We start from the raw sequence: 21,125 nt of genomic DNA on the forward strand, positions 1-21,125 counted from the left end.
TCTCAAAAAAAAAATACAACAGATTCTTTTCAAACTTAAATATTAGATATATATTTTAACTTATTTATGGTAGTCAGTTTCAAAAAAAAAAAACATATGGTAGTTTCTCTTTGGAATTTTTTTTCTTTTCATAATCATATGGTAGATACATATGTTAAGATGATCAATATAATGAAATAAAATTTAATGTTATTCTTTCGTTATTAACCAGTTAGAATTTATCAATCGATTTTTATCAACATATTTAATTTATCAAAATTATTGTATATTCAAATATATACACAACTTATTTATCACAAGTGTATTTAAATAATATCATCCTGCGATATCGCGACAAGTCATCTAGTTATTTTATATAACACTCCAAATCACCCGAACAAACACACATGCTAACATCAATTGATTAAATAACCGCAAATCAAATATTAAAAAAAAAACAAGAAAAGAAGAAGACTGCCTGTCCACTGGTTTCACCTGAAACACAAAATCAATCACTGTTTGAGTTCAACCTAAAATCTTAGAAGAAATACAGCATTCAATGGCTTCATCACTGTGTTGGCGTTATGTATGTGTTGTCTTAAACTTCCTAGGACTCTACCAAGGCTTACTATGAATCTATGATCTATGGCCAGTTCTTCTCAGTCTAACACTATATATACATGTGTGAAAGGTTTACACCTTGACGTACACATCAACCTTCACACCAGTGGGCTATATTATGTAAATATTCGAGCATGAACGAAAATATTGGAAGCAGTACACAAGAAGTTAAAACACAGAGAGCATTTTTACTTGAAGCAAAACTACAGCTAAAAACTGCTCTTGCCCGTTTTTTCTCCGTGTTCAGTCTCTGAATCCTTTATTGGTCTAAAATGCCTGAACATTTTACTCAGGCTCTTCTCAGCAGGTATTGTATCCGTTTCAGAGAAGTTCATTATATGCTCAGCTGGTGCACTCTCATCAGAGTCCGCTGGTTTTCCTGACGCTGGAGAAAGAGGACTAATGATCTGTGATTCAGTGATTGTCGTCTTCTGTATGGTCGACCAGTTCTTTTAACCTGAGCAGGTTTCAACTCAACCGGCACAACATGATAGTTTTCTTTTTCATTAGGTGGTGTTTTCTCTTCACCACCATTATAGATCATCCTGTCAGTCCAGTATGTGTCATCAATTTCCTCAAACTCAAATGATTCGGTTCCTCCTGCAGTAGAATTGGAGGGTCTACCTCTCTTTTACTGCTTGCCTTTTCGGGAGTAAAAAAGGCTGTGAAGCTTTTGAGTCTTGAGTTTCTCAAAATCTAAGAAAAAGCCAGCAGCAAATTCTAATATACAACGTTCTCGTTTAGCATTTCCAAAAGAAATTCTATAACTTCAAAATAAGAAATTTTTTGCTCTAAAAATATATATTTCAAATTTAGAATCTTGAGGAGTGAAACTTCATATTATTTGAAGTTTCACTATTCAAAATTTCAAACTTAAAGTTTTATCTTTGTATTTGTATTTTTATTCTTACATTAATTACACATCACATTTATGATTTTTAAATATTTTTTTATTTATCGTTTTAATCCTTAAAAAATTTATATCTCATAAATAGTTCAAATTTGTTTTATAAACTCAAGTTTTACAAGTAATTTAAGAAAAAATAAAATAAGATTTTTAATATTTTAAAACTAGATATAATTATTTTAAAATAAAATAAGACCTTTAGAGTGACCTTAATTATTTTTAAAGAAACTCTAGTAAATAGTTTTAATGAATAAATTATGAAATGTAAAGGAATTAATTTAACAATGATTTGTCTCTATATTAAAAATAAACATTGTGAGCCGGAGAAAATGAATATTCTTGGGCTGAATCGTTTGGTCAACAACTTGTTGTGTAGCCCATCAACTTATGGCCTTCTTCATTATGCTATCTCCTCCTCCTCCAACTGTACCTATCCAACAGTCAAAAGTATTTCATTTTTTTAATTGTCAGTTTGATATATTTTCTGACACACGAAGATCTTGTATGTAAGGTGCCTTTTGTTATTTATGAACTCATAAGCATCAGGATGCAGCTAAATTATTACAGACACACGTGCTACATCAAGTCACCACGTGAAAAAGCAGAGCCTAGCTAGCTGAGGATGGTTGATCCATGTGATACCACATCATGGGCACATGAGTCCACGGCTGACATATCAAAACAACGTGACCAACTTGTGTATGCATGTGTGTTTAGGTCTCATCATGATTTATTTTGTGCAAATATAGTAAAACATGGATAGACAATTTACAAATGCTAGTTGGATAATAATTGAACCATTATATATGTACTATGACACATTTTTAAATACTTTTTCTAACGAGACATTGTTGCGGGTTTTAATGAGCCAAATAGTATATATATACTTATCCAAATGTATCTAGCTTTAATATAAGGTTTAGGATAAAATGACAATAGATACCTGATATGGGTTTCGTATAAGAGGGTTGAGGAAAACCGATGGCGTGAGATTGATGATAAGGATAGACAGTGTAGAGAGGCATCATCGGGTTTGCCCCAACCATTACTCTTCCTCCACCATACATGTGATGGTGGTGGTAATATTGTGGTTGTGGCAGTGGTAGCGATTGTGGTTGCGGTTGTGCATAGTATCCGCTCATATAGGTGCCTCCAACGTATCCAACTTTCTGTTCATTACATAACATCACAAACAAAATTATTTCATAAATGCGGATAGATCAAAACTCAAACATATCGATTTTAGTAGTCATCAGACTTACTTGATTGAAGGTCATGTTCAGGGCGACATAGGAGGGAGGGTACCTTTAATTTAATATCAAAACTGAGCTAATCAAATACAAGTACATTTGGAAGAAGATTAGACGGTGGAACTTAAAATATTTTACCCATAGAAAGGAATGGTCTGATGATGGTGTTGTTGATGTTGCTGGTGTGCGAATCCCGCAGGGTAGTACCATTGAGCTTGATTGTTCCCTACATGTCCTGACATGGGCCTACCCACGTGCTTAGATCCTTCACATCTCAAACATCATAAATTGATAATAATGTTAAGATCAATTTTTATAAAAGTTAGATGATTTCTATAAAAGTTCAAATGGCATCAGTTAACAGTGTTTCGATTCTATTCAAATCAAGACTCAATCCTTGGAATGTTTAGTAGTTTACAACCTTGCTGAGTTTGAATGAACATGCCTGCCTAGATCAAACTTTTTTATTTTGTTTTTTGACCATTGTGATATATAACTAAATAATTGACAAGCATATGTTCCACCAAACCAGATACATAATGATTTGATTTGCTTTTTTATTCCCATATTGCAAAAGACACTCGTAACATTTGATCTTATACACATGCACCATACTATATGCCCATAACGATTACCCGAATATGAATTTCCCTATATAAACAATGTATTATACTGTATAAGTTCTATACTTTCACTACAATTATTGATCAGTCTATAGATGACTTAAATGGCAACTCTGCAACATGTTATGAGTTATGACGACTGGTTCACGTGATCCTCAGGTTATAAGCAAACAAAGAAAGATTTATATAATAAACTTAGATGAACCTTGTTGAGGGGAGGCCACGGTGGGAGATCTACGAAGGCGGCCACCGAGGGAAGCAAGATTGCAGTTGGCACGGCGGCCATTGATGATCGGAGTCGAGTCTTCACAAGCCCTCTTCGCGGCTTCCGCATCTTTGAAAGTCACCTACACCAAATAGAATATTTTTTAAAAATAATGAGAAAGAAACAAAAAAATGTTCTGTTTTTCTTTCAAAGCTATGACTTGTTAAGATGTGATCATAAACATGTTTGTATGATTTTTCTTCAAACTGTATGTTTTTCTTCAACAACTGTATGACTTGAAAAAGTCAAAGCTCTGTATTTTTTTCATGCATTATAACTAAAAGCCTTTGTTCAAAAAAAAACAAAGAAACAAAAAAATAAAGCGGTAGAATTAGAAACCAAGAAGACAAGAAAAAGAGTGAAAGGAGGAACATACAAAGCCGTAGCCTTTGGAACGGCGAGTGAGTTTGTCGGAGATGATGACTGCCTCCAAGATATCACCGTACTTGATGAAATGATCATGCATTGCTTCTTTGTTAGTGTCCCAAGCCAATCCTCCTACAAACACTTTGGTCAGCTTCGTGTCTCCAAAACATCCGTTCACGTTGTTGGTCGTTGTCATTGGATCGTGTGTAAATTCTGAGAGAGAGAGAGAGGCCAGAGAAAGAGAGAGAAAGCGAGAGAGATGAAGGAGAGTGAATGAATTGTATAAGAAGGGGAATAATAAAGAATATAGAAATAGTGTAAAATAAAGAGTGACAGATTGGTGGACAGGTAAGTCTTAACGTGATAACTACACCCTTCTTATGTCTCCATTCACTGTTTACTTATTATAATAATTAGCATCACCAAATATGGGTGCACTGCCATGAGTTTGGACATTGTGTTGATTAACAGGTACAGTCATGGGATACCTAATGACTGAGATGCTGTGTCGGTCACAGGCCATGTTTCTTGTTAGTCCATTACACCATAGACTCATTTAGCCCTTGCTCTCTTTTGCTACATACACAACCAAAGACAAGGTAAATAACAAAATGTTGACATCAATCCGATGTTTATGTACCAGTAGTGAAAGTGGGAAGCTTATACATATTGAGAGGACTCTCAGGTTTTGTCTGTAAAGAAACAAACAATGTAAGCAAAAGCTGCAAAACATTGGACGAATAGTTTCCATGATATATCTATGCAAATGTGTTAATCTTTTTTGGTGTTCTTTTTAGTTACTCAACAGTTACTTTTTGCTTTTGGACAATTTTGATTTGAATGCATCCATGTCCCAAGTTTACTTTTCTTATTAATGAAGCATTTTCAAAAAAATATGTAGCTAATTAGTAGTTAGTCAAAAATGAATATGAACTAATAATTCCATTTGAATTATTAAAAAACATTTTTCAATAATTTTAATGCTAATTCTATTTGGTAACTAAAAAATTACATGCATCAAGTTATATTGTAACTATACATGTACCCGTTGTTTAGAATATATACATAAGTATATATATTTTAGTTTCAAATTAATTATTTTAATTTAGTATATATTAATTTTTCTAAACTAATTTAATAAATTTATAGTAAATGTTATTATTATTAATATTTACTGCAATTTATACACTAAAAACATTACCAAATATAGTAATTCATATTCTTACAATAAGCTTACTACATAAATCTACTGTTTCTAGTACATAGATTTTACTGCAAAATACATTGAATTATAAATTTATTACACTCTAATTCAATATGTCACCAATCACCAACTGGAGCCGTAGTAAAAACTTCATTTCCTATATACTCGAATCCCACAAGTTGCACACATATGTAACTACTACACACTAGCATTAACACACGCACACATAACAAGAACTCAATACAAGCAGGAAAAGAGAAAGACACTATTCTCCAGCTATCTTCCTGACAAAAAGAAAAGAGTAAAAGTTTCTACTAGCTTAACAAAACAAATCTCCCAAAGGGAATGTTCCAAATGGAACAATGCAGCTCCGTTTCTTGATGCTCATGATCTACCTTTCTTCATCCTTGCATCTCGCTGGTTCCTAAAGTGGCTGAGTAGTTGCTGTGCCTGCAAGGAACAACATCACTATTCAGATATCTAACCACAACAAGAAACCAGACTTGGTTTGTTATTATAGTCTTTACCTTCTCTTTCGCTCTCTGTGTACCAGACTGAGACAAGGCAACAAGCGGAGGTATAGCACCTTCTTGCAAAACCAAAGTGCAAAACTTAGGACTGTTCAGACACAACTGAAGCAGCACAGAAGCTGCATTCTCTTTCCCTCTCCCGGACCCTGAATCAACCGTCTCAACTAGCAACGGAACCCCACCTTCCCTAACAATCTCTTGACGCCCTTCTCCAACTCCAGAAAGATTTGCAAGAAGAGCAACCGCTTTATCAACCATCTCCAAATCAGGATCCAACATCTCCACAAGATACTTAACCGCCTTAGCTTGCACGATCCGAGCCTTGTTCTCATGAGTTATAGAGAGATTGAACAAAGCAGAAGCAGCGTCTTTCTTCCCTCTCAACGTTCCCTTCCCAAGAAGACTCACCAGAGCATGTATCGCCGCGTTACACTGCCCTATTCTCTCCCTGTTGACTTGGACAACAGATAGACTGAACAGTGTAGCTGCTGAGTTCTCCTTGGCTCTGTCGTTTCCTGCCTTCAAAACGTGAACAAGCGGCTCTATAGCGCCAGCTTCCACAATCATGCCTTTGTTTACTTCACTAAGAGAAAGATTCAGGAGCGCTGTGACTGCTTGTTCTTGTGTTAGCTTCTCTTCCGAGTATAGAAGTGATAGCAGTGGAGTGATGGCACCGCAACGCCCAAAGTGGACACGATTCTCAACGCTGTTGATGGTCAGACGACGTATCTCAGCAGCAGCATCAGTCTTCTCTTTGTTAGATCCGTTTTTAAGATCCTCTACCAACTTTATAGTATGTGAAGTCATCATTGTTCCTGAAGACATCTCACTGTAGCTTTGGTGGTTCACTGGTAAGCTTTGTGTCTCACTTGTCACCGAAGGAACATAATCAACAGAAGAGACAACACTGCAAACTGATTCACTCCTGCTATGAGTATAAGACTGCTCCTGAGAAGAAAGTTCAAAGATCTCAAGCTCCTTACTTAAACTGGCAGGCACGTTGATCTTCACTTTCTCAAACCCATTGCCAGCTTCAACAGATGATCTTGAGGTAAAGCTACTGCTCCTTAAAGAGAAACGAAAACTCTCTGTACGGTTAAAGTCATTAGAACCCATGTTATTAGCCACGGATGAATCATCACCACCAGAGTTAACAGCAAGGGTGATATTGTTTGCCTCCAACCAACTCTCAATCATAGCCTTAACTGTGTAGTTAGGAATGAGCTCTTGATGAGACAGGACCTGCCTCGTCCTTGGACAGACAGCTAACCCGTTGTCAAGCCATTTCTTGATGGATGTTCTGTCGAATGTCTGTCCTGAAGCTACTATTACCGGATCCAGCATGAGTTCTGTTGACAAAGGACACCGGAAGTAAGGAGGTGTTGAGATGCCTTTAGCCACTTCAAGAAACTCGGTCTTGAGCATATGTTCACGGATGCAAGAGACAAGATCTATCAGTTGGTCCATCTGTTCTTTCTCCACAGCAATGCTTTCCTTTAAGAGATCCTGGTTTGATACCAACCCAATCATTTGAATAATGCTGTCCAGATCATCATTACCATCTGTCTGATTCTGTAAAGCATTGTTCATGTGTTCTGTTAATGTCTTCTCTTGCTTAACACACTCAATCTCCTGCATACACCGCTGCAAAAAGTTTCATTATTAGAGACAAAGTCCCCACGTCGGTAGTTAGAAGGGATCCTAAGTAATATATATGATAGATGGGTCAATCCCCTTATCACCAGTTCCACATAGAGATTAATATGAGGTAATTGTACTTTACCTCAACACCTTGTAAGCTTAAAGTAACTGCACTAGACTGTGAAAACTGAAGAAGTATGCGAGTAATCTCCAGTGAACAAGTCTGGACCTTTTCCAACAGAAGCTCACAGTGAAACACCTGCACACACACACCAACTCACTCAATAAAGATGCAGAAAAAAAGAAATAGAATGAAGAGTTTAAATCATCAAACTTACACCAAAGAGCTTGCTCAACTTTGGGGACCAGTCTTCTAAGAACTCACGAGCCTGGTTCACAACGGAGTCTAGGTCTTCGCACCCGCTGTTTAAACAGTCATCATCAGGAGGTGTCTTGCAATCAACAACTTCAACTAGAAACGGTTTCAAGAGCTTCAACAAGTGAACCACGTTTCCAATACGTGTCTGGATGGGGCTATATCTTATAGTCTGGCATGCTACCAGATGAAGATAACGAGAAATGGAGTTGAGTAGACATCGAACAGGAACAGGATCCATTCAACTAATGAAGCTGAAAAAAAAAACTGTATCTTTAGTGTGTAATATATGAAGGAAAGAAAAAAAAACTGTATCTTTAGCACAATATTTCTGTAGGAACAACATTACCAAAAGCATTGACTTTGACCTATTTGTCTGAAAGACAGCCCTTGACTAAATTCAAGTCACCACCTCTTGTGGAAACTCAAACAGATGTTTCTGCTTTCTACTTTGATTTTGCCTTATTTAAAACAATTTTTCAGATTAATAAACTTTGAAAATATACATTCAAAACACTAACAAAGGGGACTGATTCCTCTGAATCTGATAAAATATCAAATCGATACCCTAAGAAGAATAAGATAATTCAACCAAGTGTGAGACCCATCACATCACATAAACAGACAGTGAAACCCAGAAGAAAGAAACACACAAAAAAAAACCTTAGCAGCTTAGCCAATGCCGAGTTCGAAGAAGAACACAAAAGAGTGATTTATATTGGTATAAACAGAAACATTTAGAAAGAAAATGTGGGTTGGAGAATACCAAAGCTTTCACAGGAACAAGGCGATCATTCGAGGGGTGGCATGGAGCTAAAGAAGAGTTACCAAAATCATCTAAAGATCGGTTCTTTGCTTACACAAAGAGAGGAAGAGAGAGAGAGGAGAGAGAGATTGTAAGACAAGGGAAGAGGGAATAGTAAGTGTTAAGGCCATCTCCAATGGGACTGCAAAATACTATTTTAGTGTGATTTTTACACCAAATCCTCTCCAATGGAACTGCAAAAATCACACTATTTTAGTGTAACACTAAAATTTGACACCAAATTTGGTGTGACACTATTCACCACACTAAAACACTATTCATCTCACTAAAACACTATTCACTTATTTTATTACTAAAACATTCAATTAAATAAATGATAAATAAAAAACTTAATACATATAATATTATAAAATAGTTTTAGTGTAAAATTTAGTGTTATGGTTGGAGAAGACATTGGTTTTAGTGTTGAAATTACACTAAAATAGTGTGGTTTTGACACTAAAATAGAGTTAATGGTTGGAGATGCCCTAAGTAATAGCAGGGGGCCCCCAACTTGGGTTCTGCAGGTATCTCTCTCTATTTGCTTGCTGTATTATGTTGTGTTGTGTGGAGTTAGTAATTCTAAAAGCTGTCTTTTTTTATTTTTTTTCTGTTTTCCATTTTTATAAAATTAAACAACAATTTGACCCAAAAAAAAAGAAAATTAACAACAGTTAAAAAATTATTACTTTTTATAACAACTAGGGATTAACCCGGGCTACGCCCGGGATTTTTATTTTTTTCTAATTTAAGTTGTTAAATTATTTATATTTAGGCTATGATATATATTTATATAAATGTTAAAATGCATGTCATATTTAAAATTTATTTTTAAATTTTAACACGTTAAATTAACATATTTTTTACTATTTAAATATTTTTTTGTAATTTTATTGGCTATCTAGTTATCATATTTAGCAAAACTATCTTTTGAGTGTTGGAATAAATGTTTTAGAGATTTTATTAAACTGCAGAGTATTTTCGGATCGACCACATGCTCAACATCGATCGATCCGTAAAAAGATGGTCGATCTCCTTGGCCGGGTAAGTACAATTTTAGCAAAAATATCTTTTATTTTCAAATATTAATTATATAACTATTCTTTTTAATATTTTTTAATTGTATTTTTTGATTAAATTATTGTATTATAATGGTTATGTAAATATTTTTTGTGATGTTTGAATTTGTGTTGTTCGTATACTTAACTTAGATGATATTGTTGTTTAACAATTTATTGTTTTCTGGAAATAGAAAATAATGATATATCAAAACGTATCTAATACTTGTTAAATGATAGTATAATGTAAATTACATCCATTATTTGAAAATAACCATTTGTTGTTTTTATTTTTATTTTAAATCAGAAATTATTTTTATTTAAAACATTATTCATATATAATATAATAGTTTAAGTTTGGAAGATTAATCTATATATATAAATTATGTATATTTTTTAAAAAATAATTTAAGATATTATATATTGAGTATCTGAATAAAAGTTGAATTTCTTATCTTGAAAATCAGATATTTGTATTTTTGTCTTCATTTTATACTCACCAATCCATCATTGATATTTATAACTCACTATGTTTTTTAAAAAACTTAGTTTTAAGTAATAAACGAATTTAATAAATTAAATTCATCACCTATAATGTTCTGTAAACTATATTTGAAAACTCTCTAAAATTATGTTTTAAGCATAATATTATTATTATTTAATTTAAGTTATTTTAAGCATAGTATATGCTAAACCAACTTAAATTATATTTACAATAGGTCCATCTTAAACCGGTTAATAAACCAAAAACAATACTAAACCAACATGAACCAATACCTGATTCGGCGAGGAAGGAAGTGTTTCGGGATAAACGCTTGAATGGTTATTAACTGTAATGGTTTGATCATGAAAGAGTTAGTATGAATATTAACAATAAAATTATGGATTAGATTAATTTAAATTTGTAAGAATACATTTGAGTCTATGGAAAGCAATTCAATTTCCATGAATAAGTTTGGATTTTGGAAGTTACGGGTTTCCCAACAATGAATCCACCTAACAAAAAGGTCGTTGTTATAAAAAATCTCTTTCAAGGTGATTAAAGGTTTTTGGAACGGCAAGAGTTGATGGCGGAACCATTTTTTTGCTCGAGTGCTTTAAAGTTTTCCTTGATAGTGTGAGGTTGACGTTGATGGAATAATGAGTTTTATAGGGACTTTCTTGATGTAAGACTATACATTTTTATTTTTTTTTGTTTAATGTGATATTTCCATTTTTATATAATTTACTACGATTTTATGATAGATGTTTAAATCTTAATGTACTTTTTCCATTTTTTAAAATGTTTATTTCAATTTTTTATATTTTTTATTTACGTAATATCTATATTTTATATTTTAAAATAGATATTTAAATCTTAATGTACTTTTTCCATTTTTTTAAATTGTGTATTTACTTGTATTATATATTTTACATTTGAAGATAGATGTTTAATGTTTAATGAACTTTTTCCATTTTTTAAAAAAATTGTGTATTTACTTATTATTATATATATAATTCATATATTATAAATTTATATTATTTCCTTATTATTTATTTTCCTGTATATGTATTTCCATTTCCATTTCTTTTACTTTTTATTTACTTAATATCTTTATTTTATATTTTAAAATAGATGTTTAAATCTTAATGTACGTTTTCCATTTTTTAAAAATTTTATATTTCCATTTGTTATACTTTCTATTTAGGTAATATCTATATTTTAAATTTTAATATATACTTTTAAAGAGAAAAAGACTAGGATAGCACCAAACCAAGTTTTTGTTCCCAAAGTAGCACTCAAGGCTCAAAGTCACAAAAATAGGTTTCATTAAAGAGGTAAATATACACTTATACCCCTTGGGTTAATTAATCCAAACCTTAGGGTTTAGAGTTAAGGGGTGGGGTTTTGGAATTAGGGTTTAAAATTTTATAAAAAATAAATACTAAAATAAAAAATAAAAATTTTAAAAACAGTTTCAAAAAGTATTTTTAAATTATAAAAAGAAAATTACAAAAAAAAAAAATTAAAAAAAAATTTTCAAAAAAAAAAATTTATAAAAATTTCGAATCTGAAAACATATAATCTGAACTATAAAAAAAATTTCTTTTTTTTTATTTTTTTTATTTTATTTTTTTTATTTTTATTTTTATTTATTTTTATTTGTTTATTTAATTTTAAACCAAGGGTATTAGGGATATTTTACCCTTTAATGAATGTCATTTTTGTGACTTTCTCCTTCAAGTGCTATTTTTGAGACATAAACTTCAAAAAGTGCTATTATTGACAATTGCCCACTTTTAAATCTTAATGCAATTTTCCATTTTTTAAATTGGGTATTTACTTATATTATATATTTACTTATTATTTATTTTTATTTATATTGTTTATTTCTATTTCTTATACTTTCTATTTACTAATAATTTGATATTTTAAGATTGATTTACATTTTAAGATAGATGTTTAAATACTAATGTACTTTTTCCATTTTTTTAAATTGTGTATTTCCTTTTCTTATACTTTCTATTTGCGTAATATCTATATTTTACATTTTAAGATAGATGTTTAAATCTTAATATACTTTTTCCATTGTTTTTAAGTTGTGTATTTCTTTTTCTTATACTTTCTGTTTACTTAATATCTATATTTTACATTTTAAGATAGATGTTTAATATTTAATGTACTCTTTCCATTTTAAAAAATAGTGCATTTACTTATTATTGTATATATAATTCGTATATTTATATATTTATAATATTTACTTATTATAATTTTTTCTATATATTGAGTATTTCTCTTTCTTATACTTTATATTTAGTTAATGTCTATATTTTATATTTTAAGATAGATGTTTAAATCTTTACGTATTTTCCATTTTTAATGTAAAACGGCAATGTTTAATAGAAGAACTTGGACAAATAGTCAAATAGTTATATTTATGTTTTTTTTTCTTTTATTTATAAAATGGTAATGTTACATTATGAAGATAAACCGTTTTTTAGTGAACAATGGTAATCTTACATATGTTTAATGTAGTTTTTCCATTTTTTTATGTTGTATGTTTACATATTATTGTTGTTTTTAAATGTAAAATGGTAATTTTACATATGTTTAATGTAGTATTTCCATTTTTTATGTTGTATGTTTACATATTATTTATTATTTTTGAAATTATATATAATTTTTTTTACAAAATAGTAGTGTTACATTATGGAGATAAGCTGTCTTTTTTTTTAGTCAAAAATGGTAATCTTACATATTTTTAGTGTAGTTTTTCCATTTTTTATGTTGTATGTTTACATATTATTTTCTTAAAATAAAAATGTAAAATGGTAATCTTACATATGTTTAATGTAGTATTTCCATTTTTATGTTGTATATTTTACATAGATTTATTATTTTCGAAATTATATATAATGTTTTTTGTTTTATTTTATAAAATGGTAATGTTACATTATGGAGATAAACCGTCTTTTTTTTAAATGAAAAATAGTAATCTTACATATGTTTAATGTAGTTTTTCCATTTTTTATGCTGTATATTTACATATTTTTTATAATTTTCGAAAATAAGTAATATTAAAATATAAAACTATATTTTATGCCACGTGTCATCTTTCAAGATTATATTATATATTTACTTATTATTTATTTTCCTTTATATTGTGTATTTCTATCTCTTATACTTTCTATTTACTAATAATTTTATATTTTAAGATTTATTTACATTTTAAGATAGATGTTTAAATACTAATGCACTTTTTCCATTTTTTTTAAATTGTGTATTTCCTTTTCTTATACTTTCTATTTGCGTAATATCTATATTTTACATTTTAAGATAGATGTTTAAATCTTAATATACTTTTTCCATTGTTTTTAAGTTGTGTATTTCTTTTTCTTATACTTTCTATTTACTTAATATCTATATTTTACATTTTAAGATAGATGTTTAATATTTAATGTACTCTTTCCATTTTTTAAAAATTGTGCATTTACTTATTATTGTATATATAATTCGTATATTTATATATTTATAATATTTACTTATTATTTATTTTTCTACTTATTGAGTATTTCTCTTTCTTATACTTTATATTTAGTTAATGTCTATATTTTATATTTTAAGATATATGCTTAAATCTTTACGTATTTTTTCATTTTTAATATAAAACGGCAATGTTTAATAGAAGAACTTGGACAAATATACAAATAGTTATATTTATGTTTTTTTTTTTTTTTTATAAAATGGTAATGTTACATTATGAAGATAAACCGTTTTTTTAGTGAACAACGGTAATCTTACACATGTTTAATGTAGTTTTTACATTTTTTATGTTGTATGTTTACATATTATTGTTATTTTTAAATGTAAAATGGTAATTTTACATATGTTTAATGTAGTATTTCCATTTTTTATGTTGTATGTTTACATACTATTTATTATTTTTGAAATTATATATAATTTTGTTTTTGCAAAATAGTAATGTTATATTAAGGAGATAAACCGTCTTTTTTTAGTGAAAAATGGTAATCTTACATATGTTTAATGTAGTTTTTTCATTTTTTATGTTGTATATTTACATATTATTTTCTTAAAATAAAAATGTAAAATGGTAATCTTACATATGTTTAATGTAGTATTTCCATTTTTATGTTGTATGTTTTACATATATTTATTATTTTCGAAATTATATATAATGTTTTTTGTTTTTTGTATAAAACGGTAATGTTACATTATGGAGATAAGCCGTCTTTTTTTTTAAGTGAAAAATAGTAATCTTACATATGTTTAATGTAGTTTTTCCATTTTTTATGCTGTATTTTATATTTTTTTTATAATTTTCAAAAATAAGTAATATTAAAATGTAAAACTATATTTTATGCCACGTGTCATCTTTCGGGAGAAATTTTTTCTGCTGATGTGGACGCCCTATGGAACCTCAAAAGAAATTATATATAATTTTTTTTTTTGCAAAATAGTAATGTTACATTATGTAGATAAACCGTCTTTTTTTAGTGAAAAATGGTAATTTTGCATATGTTTAATGTAGTTTTTTCATTTTTTATGCTGTATATTTACATATTATTTTCTTAAAATAAAAATGTAAAATGGTAATCTTACATATGTTTAATGTAGTATTTCTATTTTTATGTTGTATGTTTTACATATATTTATTATTTTCGAAATTATATATAATGTTTTTTGTTTTTTGTATAAAACGGTAATGTTACATTATGGAGATAAGCCGTCTTTTTTTTAAGTGAAAAATAGTAATCTTACATATGTTTAATGTAGTTTTTCCATTTTTTTATGCTGTATTTTATATATTTTTTATAATTTTCGAAAATAAGTAATATTAAAATGTAAAACTATATTTTATGCCACGTGTCATCTTTCAGGAGAAATTTTTTCTGCTGATGTGGACGCCCTATGGAACCTCAAAAGAAATTATATATAATTTTTTTTTGCAAAATAGTAATGTTACATTATGGAGATAAACTGTCTTTTTTTTAGTGAAAAATGGTAATCTTACATATGTTTAATGTAGTTTTTTCATTTTTTTATGTTGTATATTTACATATTATTTTCTTAAAATAAAAATGTAAAATGGTAATCTTACATATGTTTAATGTAGTATTTCCATTTTTATGTTGTATGTTTTACATATATTTATTATTTTCAAAATTATATATAATGTTTTTTGTTTTTTGTATAAAACGGTAATGTTACATTATGGAGATAAGCCGTCTTTTTTTTAAGTGAAAAATAGTAATCTTACATATGTTTAATGTAGTTTTTACATTTTTTTGTGCTGTATTTTATATATTTTTTATAATTTTCAAAAATAATTAATATTAAAATGTAAAACTATATTTTATGTCACGTGTCATCTTTTGGGAGAAATTTTTTCTACTGATGTGGACGCCCTATGGAGCTTCAAAAGCTCCCTTTTATTAGTAGAGATTGACATTTTGTTGTCTTGACCAAAGATTTAGATTAAAGTTAAGTTAAAAAAAAATTGTTTGATGTCAAGAAAAAAATATGTTTAACCAATAATGTCAAAGGACCTTGAGATGACAAGGCAGTACAATGGCTAACCTTTGTTCCGGTTTCTAATTTGGGTTATGTTAATTAGTTATGGTATGGTGTTCCTTTCAACCTAATTTGAGATTTTTTTTAGTCAAAGAAATGTTAGGGCCGTATGAAACAAATTGATGGGTTAGGCTCACTTTACGGGTTTAGGGCCCGTTTTGGTTTTGTGACGAATTGAATTATTGTTTCGTTCCGTCTCAGTTTTAGTTGTGGAATGTGTTGGTCACTTGTAGGCAGGAACTGGTAAGGTTTAAAGACTTTTGGAATCTTCTTATAGAGAATGGCATAAATATATTAGAAACAGCTAATTATAGAATTTAAACCCCGAACATAGAAGTGCCAATCTTTTAGCCTCTTCACAAATAGCAAGTAATTTCTAACCAATGAATTTTTAAAAAGTTTATAACCCAAAACGAGACGTAGCAGCAATTAAAGACAAGAAAAGAACCAAAACTTATGTTTGTTTTTCTCTCTTGATTGAGAGAAAAAAAAACAAATTAGGATTCTCTGTTTCGCTTCGGCTGAATCAGAGAATCACGCCAAGTTAAGCATTCGATATACAAGACGTTTTGTGACATCTAGTATATATATTTGTTTACGGGAAAAGGAAGCTAGCATTTCAACTGGTAAATCAAATATTCATGATTTTTTTTTTTTAAATGAATTTGAATCGTTTTATGTAAAACTTAAAAAGGTTTTGTAGAAAAATGGAAATGTCTCAAACCGACGGAAGAATGGAAGGTTGGCTTTATACCATCCGACACAACCGGTTCGGTCTTCAATTTTCCCGTAAACGATATTTTGTTCTTCTCGACGACAACCTTAAAAGCTTTAGATCAGTACCATCAGATCAAAACGAGGTTTGTCTTTCTCATTTCCTCATAATATGACATTTTGTTTATGTGTTACGCTCTTTAGTAGTATAAAAATATTTACGCAGAGTAGATGCAAAATATTGACATGAAGAAGAAATTAGGGTAAATTATATCGAAGGAGGATAGTAATTAATGAGAATAATGATGATAAATAAAAACCGCTAACTTTTATGCTCTTTTTTATGTATAGGAACCTTATAGAAGAGCATCTCTAGACTGTTGTATTAGGGTTACCGACAATGGAAGAGAGAGCTTCAATAGAAAGGTACCAACTCTTGAATACTTATTAGCCTATATTACTCAGTTTATAGATTGTTTCTTTTTGGTTCATGTGTTGTTCCAGGTCCTTTTCATCTTCACGCTCTACAATACTACGAACCATTTGGATCAGTTAAAGGTTTGTTTGGAAGTAGCTTGTCTTATACATCTCGCATTTCTTGTTTTGGAAGGTTCATTCTTTTTTTTTTACACTTTGAACAGTTGGGTGCAAGTAGTCCTGAAGAAGCAGCCAAATGGATCAGATCACTACAAGATGCTTCACAAAAGGTTTGTTACATTTTCAATACATTATAAGATTTGAGACTCACATAGCACTTGATATATATTTTCAGAAGTTTCCATTTCCGGATTGCGAATTTGTATCTCATGCTGAGAAAGGACTTGTGAAGTTTAATGTATCAAGGAGGTCACGCCGCAAAAATTCAGTGGACTGGACAAACTACTCATCACTGAATGTTGAAACAATAGCACCTGATGTCATTGCTCCTTCTCCATGGAAAATATTTGGATGCCAAAACGGTAAGAAAAGATAAACTTTCTTTGTAAGAAACTTGTGATTCAAGAAACCGATGGCCTGACCTAGCTTTTGAAATTTCAGGTTTACGCCTCTTTAAAGAAGCTAAAGACTGGGATTCCAGGGGAAGGGTACGTACTGTAAATTATGTTTACTTACTGCATTTGTGAATTTTAGTTTTTAATTTCTTTTACTAAAACCTCTTGTAGCATTGGGATGATCATCCTGCAATAATGGCAGTTGGAGTCATAGATGGTACTTCAGAAAATATCTTCAATACCTTAATGTCTTTCGGTCCTTTACGATCAGAGTAAGCTCTATAACTTTGGTCTAAAAGGTTAACCAGCCTTATTGGTCTATTTTCATTGATCTTCCATATTAGCTACTATACATGGCTTGACTAGCAAGGAACCTTGACTTTCTCTAAGTTTAGAGTTTAATCTTGTTCTTGACTTAGGGTTTACATGACTTTCTTGTAGATGGGACTTTTCTTTCTACAAAGGCAGCGTGGTGGAGCATCTTGATGGACACACAGATATAATCAATGTCCAGCTATACAGTGATTGGTTGCCATGGGGAATGAATAGAAGAGACTTATTGCTGCGACGCTACTGGAGAAGAGAAGAAGATGGAACATATGGTTAGATCAATTCTTGATTATATTTCTTGAACGTTAACCTGTTGAACTTTCTGGTCTATAAACCTTCTCAACCTTGACTATCACAGTGATTCTTTGTCACTCCGTTTATCACAAGGATTGCCCACCAAAGAAGGGATACGTTCGTGCTTGTGTCAAAAGTAAAGTTTCTTCTTTCTTCACAACTATTTTAATTTTGACTTTATAACCCTTTGTTTTTTTATGAGTTTTGCATGATTTGGAACGTAGGTGGTGGTTACGTGGTGACACCGGTGAACAAAGCGAAACAATCACTAGTAAAGCATATGGTAGCCATTGATTGGAGAAGCTGGAACTTATACACTGGGGCTTCTTCTTCAAGATCCATAACCATCCGCGTGGTTGAGAGACTTGCGGCGTTACGCGAAATGTTCAAAGCGAAACAAGGACATGGCTTCACTGAGTTCGTCTCCGGGGAGTTCATGGATACTAAATCATGCGTGTCTAATATCAACACTGGACCTCTTAAGATAGCAGCCAAAAGGGTTGATCTAGAGCTTGTGAAGGCTGAGGATATGGAGAAACCTTCTTCCGCACGTAACAGTTTGATGGATTTAAATGATGCTTCTGATGAATTTTTCGACGTTCCTGAGCCCAGTGAGTTTGATAGCTTCATTGATAACTCTCCCATTTCACAAGGACACTCTCAGGTAAATTTATGCTTAACACAGTGGCTCTCTCATTCATGACCGGTCCTGAGATTCATAGGGCTTGAAACAATTACTAAACATATTTTTTCTTAATCATTTGAGGGCTAAATGATATAATACATATTAACCATTAATATATTGAGGACCATAAGAGAATGTTTCATCTAGCTATGCCTAGGACTAGTTCTGCTCTCACCTCTTGTTTTTCTTGTGGATCAAAGTAATCTTGTGTGTGTGTGTGTTTCAGCTCAAGATACCATCACCAGCTGGCATTGTCAAGAAACTTCAAGATCTAGCCATTAACAAGAAAGGCTATATGGATTTACAAGAGGTTGGTATGGATGAAAAGACCACATTCTTCTATGGAGCCACTCTTCAAAAAGATCCAAATCTTACTCTGCCTTGTAGTTGGGCTACCGCGGATCCATCAACATTCTTGATTCGTGGAGACAATTATCTACAAGACCAACAAAAGGTAATTCATTTCTAGATACACATGTGTGTGTTCAACCCATGATAATGATGCTTGGTACTATTCATACGATAGGTAAAGGCAAAAGACACAATGATGCAAATGATTGGAGCAGATTGGATAAGTTCTGATAAGCGAGAAGATGATCTTGGTGGCCGACTAGGTGGTGTAGTTCAGGAGTTCGCAGCAAAAGGCGGTCCTGAGTTTTTCTTCATTGTAAACATGCAGGTAACTTTGACATAAGCTACTATCATTCTAAAGAATCATTGCTTTATTTTAGTTAAGAGACACTAACTAATATGAAAATTTATATATAAATCAGGCCCCAGGTTCAGCTATGTATAGCCTAGCATTGTACTATATGCTGAAAACTCCAATAGAAGATCATCCTTTGTTGCATAGTTTTGTGAATGGTGATGATGCTTATCGCAATTCGCGCTTCAAACTCATCCCTCACATCTCCAAAGGCTCATGGATTGTGAAACAGAGTGTTGGCAAGAAGGCTTGCTTGGTGGGTCAGGCACTTGTAGTTCGCTACACCCGTGGAAAAAATTACTTGGAGGTAAAAACACAATTCAAAAGCAATATTATATGCTATAACAAAACTCATAATCTTTTCTTTCTCAGCTTGACATTGATGTTGGGTCTTCAACTGTTGCAAGAGGTGTAACCAATCTTGTTCTTGGGTATCTTAACAATTTGGTTATAGAAATGGCCTTTTTGATACAGGTAAAGCAAAAAATAATCATGTTGAAAGCAATGTTTTTAAACCCAACCCATATATTGAATATGACAATCCGAGTCACCGGCTTATTGGGACGACCGCGGATGAGCCGCAGATTACTAAATTAATTTGTTTTGTTATATAATAACATAATATCTATTAAAAAATATAAGAGATTTTTGTGGTCTAAAAACATTTAGAAAATACTTAATTTTAGTTTTTTTTTTATTCTCATTTGACATATAAACTATCAAAAAATATTTTAAACTATTTAACAATTTTTGTAACAAATTAGGAGTTATGACATCTAATAAAAAAATATCAATATTTTAAATCCATAAGTATTTAAATGTTCAATGCAATCAAAATTTAAATCCAAAATAAACCAAAAGTAAAACATCAAATTGTAACAGATTGTTGAGAGCAAAAATAAACTAGAATACAAAACATATTTTAATAACATAATTAAAAAAATCTAAGAAAAAAAAGTAAAAATTATTAATGGTTCAACCAGTAGCCAGGTTCCGGATTTTACTGGTTTTTGCGGGTTGTATTGGATTTATAAATAATAGTTTTTTCTAAAATCCAAACCGAATTATATATTTGGTCACCAGGTTTCAAAACACCGGTTGGAAGTTATTGAATTGTAAGACTTTATGTTATGGAACAATAAGTAATGAAGATTTTTTTATGTTTTAAAACTGATTATGCAGGCAAATACAGTAGAGGAACTGCCAGAACTGTTACTGGGAACATGTCGGCTCAATTATCTCGATGCTTCAAAATCTGTAAAAGAAAGATGAGGCATCCCCAAGAACAAACAATACACAATGCAAGAGCAGATGATATTTCTATTTTTGGTTCTTTGTACAAGCTGTGTGTTTCTTTTACCATTCTTTACTAAGTCAACTCGTTTTTACACTCAGACTAAGGTATAGAAAGGATCTAGTTCGGTCCTCTGTGTTACCTGATCCACTTGAATAAATAAACTTGTTGATTCAGTTCAATGCATGTTTTGCTATATGAAAATTAGAGGAGATAGTTACTTGTGCAACAATCAAAATATGTTCTTGTATCAGAAGAAACTCTAAACCCTTACTGATTTGCGTACATTTATAGAGCTAAGACTATATACCAAAAAAAAAAGTAGTCATGTATGCGTTAAACGATAATGTATCTGGAGTCGATCTCTAGGAAGGCTTTGATGTGTAACGCGCAATATCACACTTTTGAAATA

The 21,125-nt window shown here is 30.9% G+C and overlaps 3 protein-coding genes across 6 annotated transcripts; 1 reads left to right on the plus strand and 2 right to left on the minus strand.

Moving 5' to 3' along the window:
• Nucleotides 1-1,736: 1,736 nt before the first annotated feature.
• Nucleotides 1,737-4,325, minus strand: LOC106414300 (probable RNA-binding protein ARP1). 2 transcript variants are annotated; one of them, XM_013854981.3, is made up of 6 exons: nucleotides 4,022-4,325; nucleotides 3,586-3,727; nucleotides 2,896-3,022; nucleotides 2,770-2,812; nucleotides 2,451-2,676; nucleotides 1,737-1,931 (listed from the first exon to the last, which is right to left on the minus strand). In XM_013854981.3, the coding sequence occupies exons 1-6, from the start codon at nucleotides 4,205-4,207 to the stop codon at nucleotides 1,888-1,890; spliced, it is 768 nt and encodes a 255-aa protein (XP_013710435.2). In that variant the 5' UTR covers nucleotides 4,208-4,325; the 3' UTR covers nucleotides 1,737-1,887. The 2 variants fall into 2 exon arrangements, with proteins under 2 accessions (XP_013710435.2, XP_013710434.2); XM_013854980.3 differs by having other exon boundaries at nucleotides 1,737-1,937; nucleotides 4,022-4,324.
• A 1,029-nt stretch (nucleotides 4,326-5,354) lies between these two features.
• On the minus strand, nucleotides 5,355-8,715 carry LOC106411704 (U-box domain-containing protein 3). Of its 2 annotated transcripts, none has more exons than XM_013852512.3 (5): nucleotides 8,529-8,715; nucleotides 7,725-8,016; nucleotides 7,529-7,645; nucleotides 5,743-7,389; nucleotides 5,355-5,665 (listed from the first exon to the last, which is right to left on the minus strand). In XM_013852512.3, exons 2-5 carry the CDS (start codon nucleotides 8,001-8,003, stop codon nucleotides 5,600-5,602), a joined length of 2,109 nt encoding a protein of 702 aa, XP_013707966.1. In that variant the 5' UTR covers nucleotides 8,004-8,016; nucleotides 8,529-8,715; the 3' UTR covers nucleotides 5,355-5,599. The 2 variants fall into 2 exon arrangements, with proteins under 2 accessions (XP_013707966.1, XP_022546845.1); XM_022691124.2 differs by lacking the exon at nucleotides 8,529-8,715 and adding an exon at nucleotides 8,112-8,457.
• Nucleotides 8,716-16,067: 7,352 nt separating this feature from the next.
• On the plus strand, nucleotides 16,068-20,895 carry LOC106414420 (protein ENHANCED DISEASE RESISTANCE 2-like). Of its 2 annotated transcripts, none has more exons than XM_013855078.3 (16): nucleotides 16,068-16,324; nucleotides 16,402-16,558; nucleotides 16,764-16,838; nucleotides 16,917-16,970; nucleotides 17,054-17,119; nucleotides 17,185-17,371; nucleotides 17,451-17,497; nucleotides 17,576-17,676; nucleotides 17,846-18,006; nucleotides 18,093-18,164; nucleotides 18,253-18,692; nucleotides 18,940-19,167; nucleotides 19,240-19,392; nucleotides 19,487-19,726; nucleotides 19,792-19,893; nucleotides 20,602-20,895. In XM_013855078.3, the coding sequence occupies exons 2-16, from the start codon at nucleotides 16,406-16,408 to the stop codon at nucleotides 20,689-20,691; spliced, it is 2,169 nt and encodes a 722-aa protein (XP_013710532.2). In that variant the 5' UTR covers nucleotides 16,068-16,324; nucleotides 16,402-16,405; the 3' UTR covers nucleotides 20,692-20,895. The 2 variants fall into 2 exon arrangements, with proteins under 2 accessions (XP_013710532.2, XP_022546846.2); XM_022691125.2 differs by having other exon boundaries at nucleotides 16,117-16,324; nucleotides 16,393-16,558.
• The last annotated feature ends 230 nt before the right edge of the window (nucleotides 20,896-21,125 follow it).

This window comes from Brassica napus, chromosome A9 (genome assembly GCF_020379485.1).
Source record: "Brassica napus cultivar Da-Ae chromosome A9, Da-Ae, whole genome shotgun sequence".
NCBI lineage: Eukaryota > Viridiplantae > Streptophyta > Magnoliopsida > Brassicales > Brassicaceae > Brassica > Brassica napus.

Bases quoted from the DNA above. Each gene is read 5' to 3' on its own strand.
- LOC106414300 (XM_013854980.3), bottom strand. From the start codon at position 4,207: ATGACAACGACCAACAACGTGAACGGATGTTTTGGAGACACGAAGCTG. The intron at 3,728-4,021 runs GTATGTTCCTCC...TATTTGGTGTAG, and splicing joins GTTCCAAAGGCTACGGCTTT to GTGACTTTCAAAGATGCGGA. The intron at 2,677-2,769 runs GTAAGTCTGATG...TGTAATGAACAG, and splicing joins TGAACATGACCTTCAATCAA to AAAGTTGGATACGTTGGAGG.
- LOC106411704 (XM_013852512.3), bottom strand. From the start codon at position 8,003: ATGGATCCTGTTCCTGTTCGATGTCTACTCAACTCCATTTCTCGTTAT. The intron at 7,646-7,724 runs GTAAGTTTGATG...GTGTGTGTGCAG, and splicing joins AGTTGAGCAAGCTCTTTGGT to GTGTTTCACTGTGAGCTTCT. The intron at 7,390-7,528 runs GTAAAGTACAAT...AACTTTTTGCAG, and splicing joins TAAGCTTACAAGGTGTTGAG to CGGTGTATGCAGGAGATTGA.
- LOC106414420 (XM_013855078.3), top strand. From the start codon at position 16,406: ATGGAAATGTCTCAAACCGACGGAAGAATGGAAGGTTGGCTTTATACC. The intron at 17,498-17,575 runs GTACGTACTGTA...AACCTCTTGTAG, and splicing joins ACTGGGATTCCAGGGGAAGG to CATTGGGATGATCATCCTGC. The intron at 17,677-17,845 runs GTAAGCTCTATA...ACTTTCTTGTAG, and splicing joins TTCGGTCCTTTACGATCAGA to ATGGGACTTTTCTTTCTACA.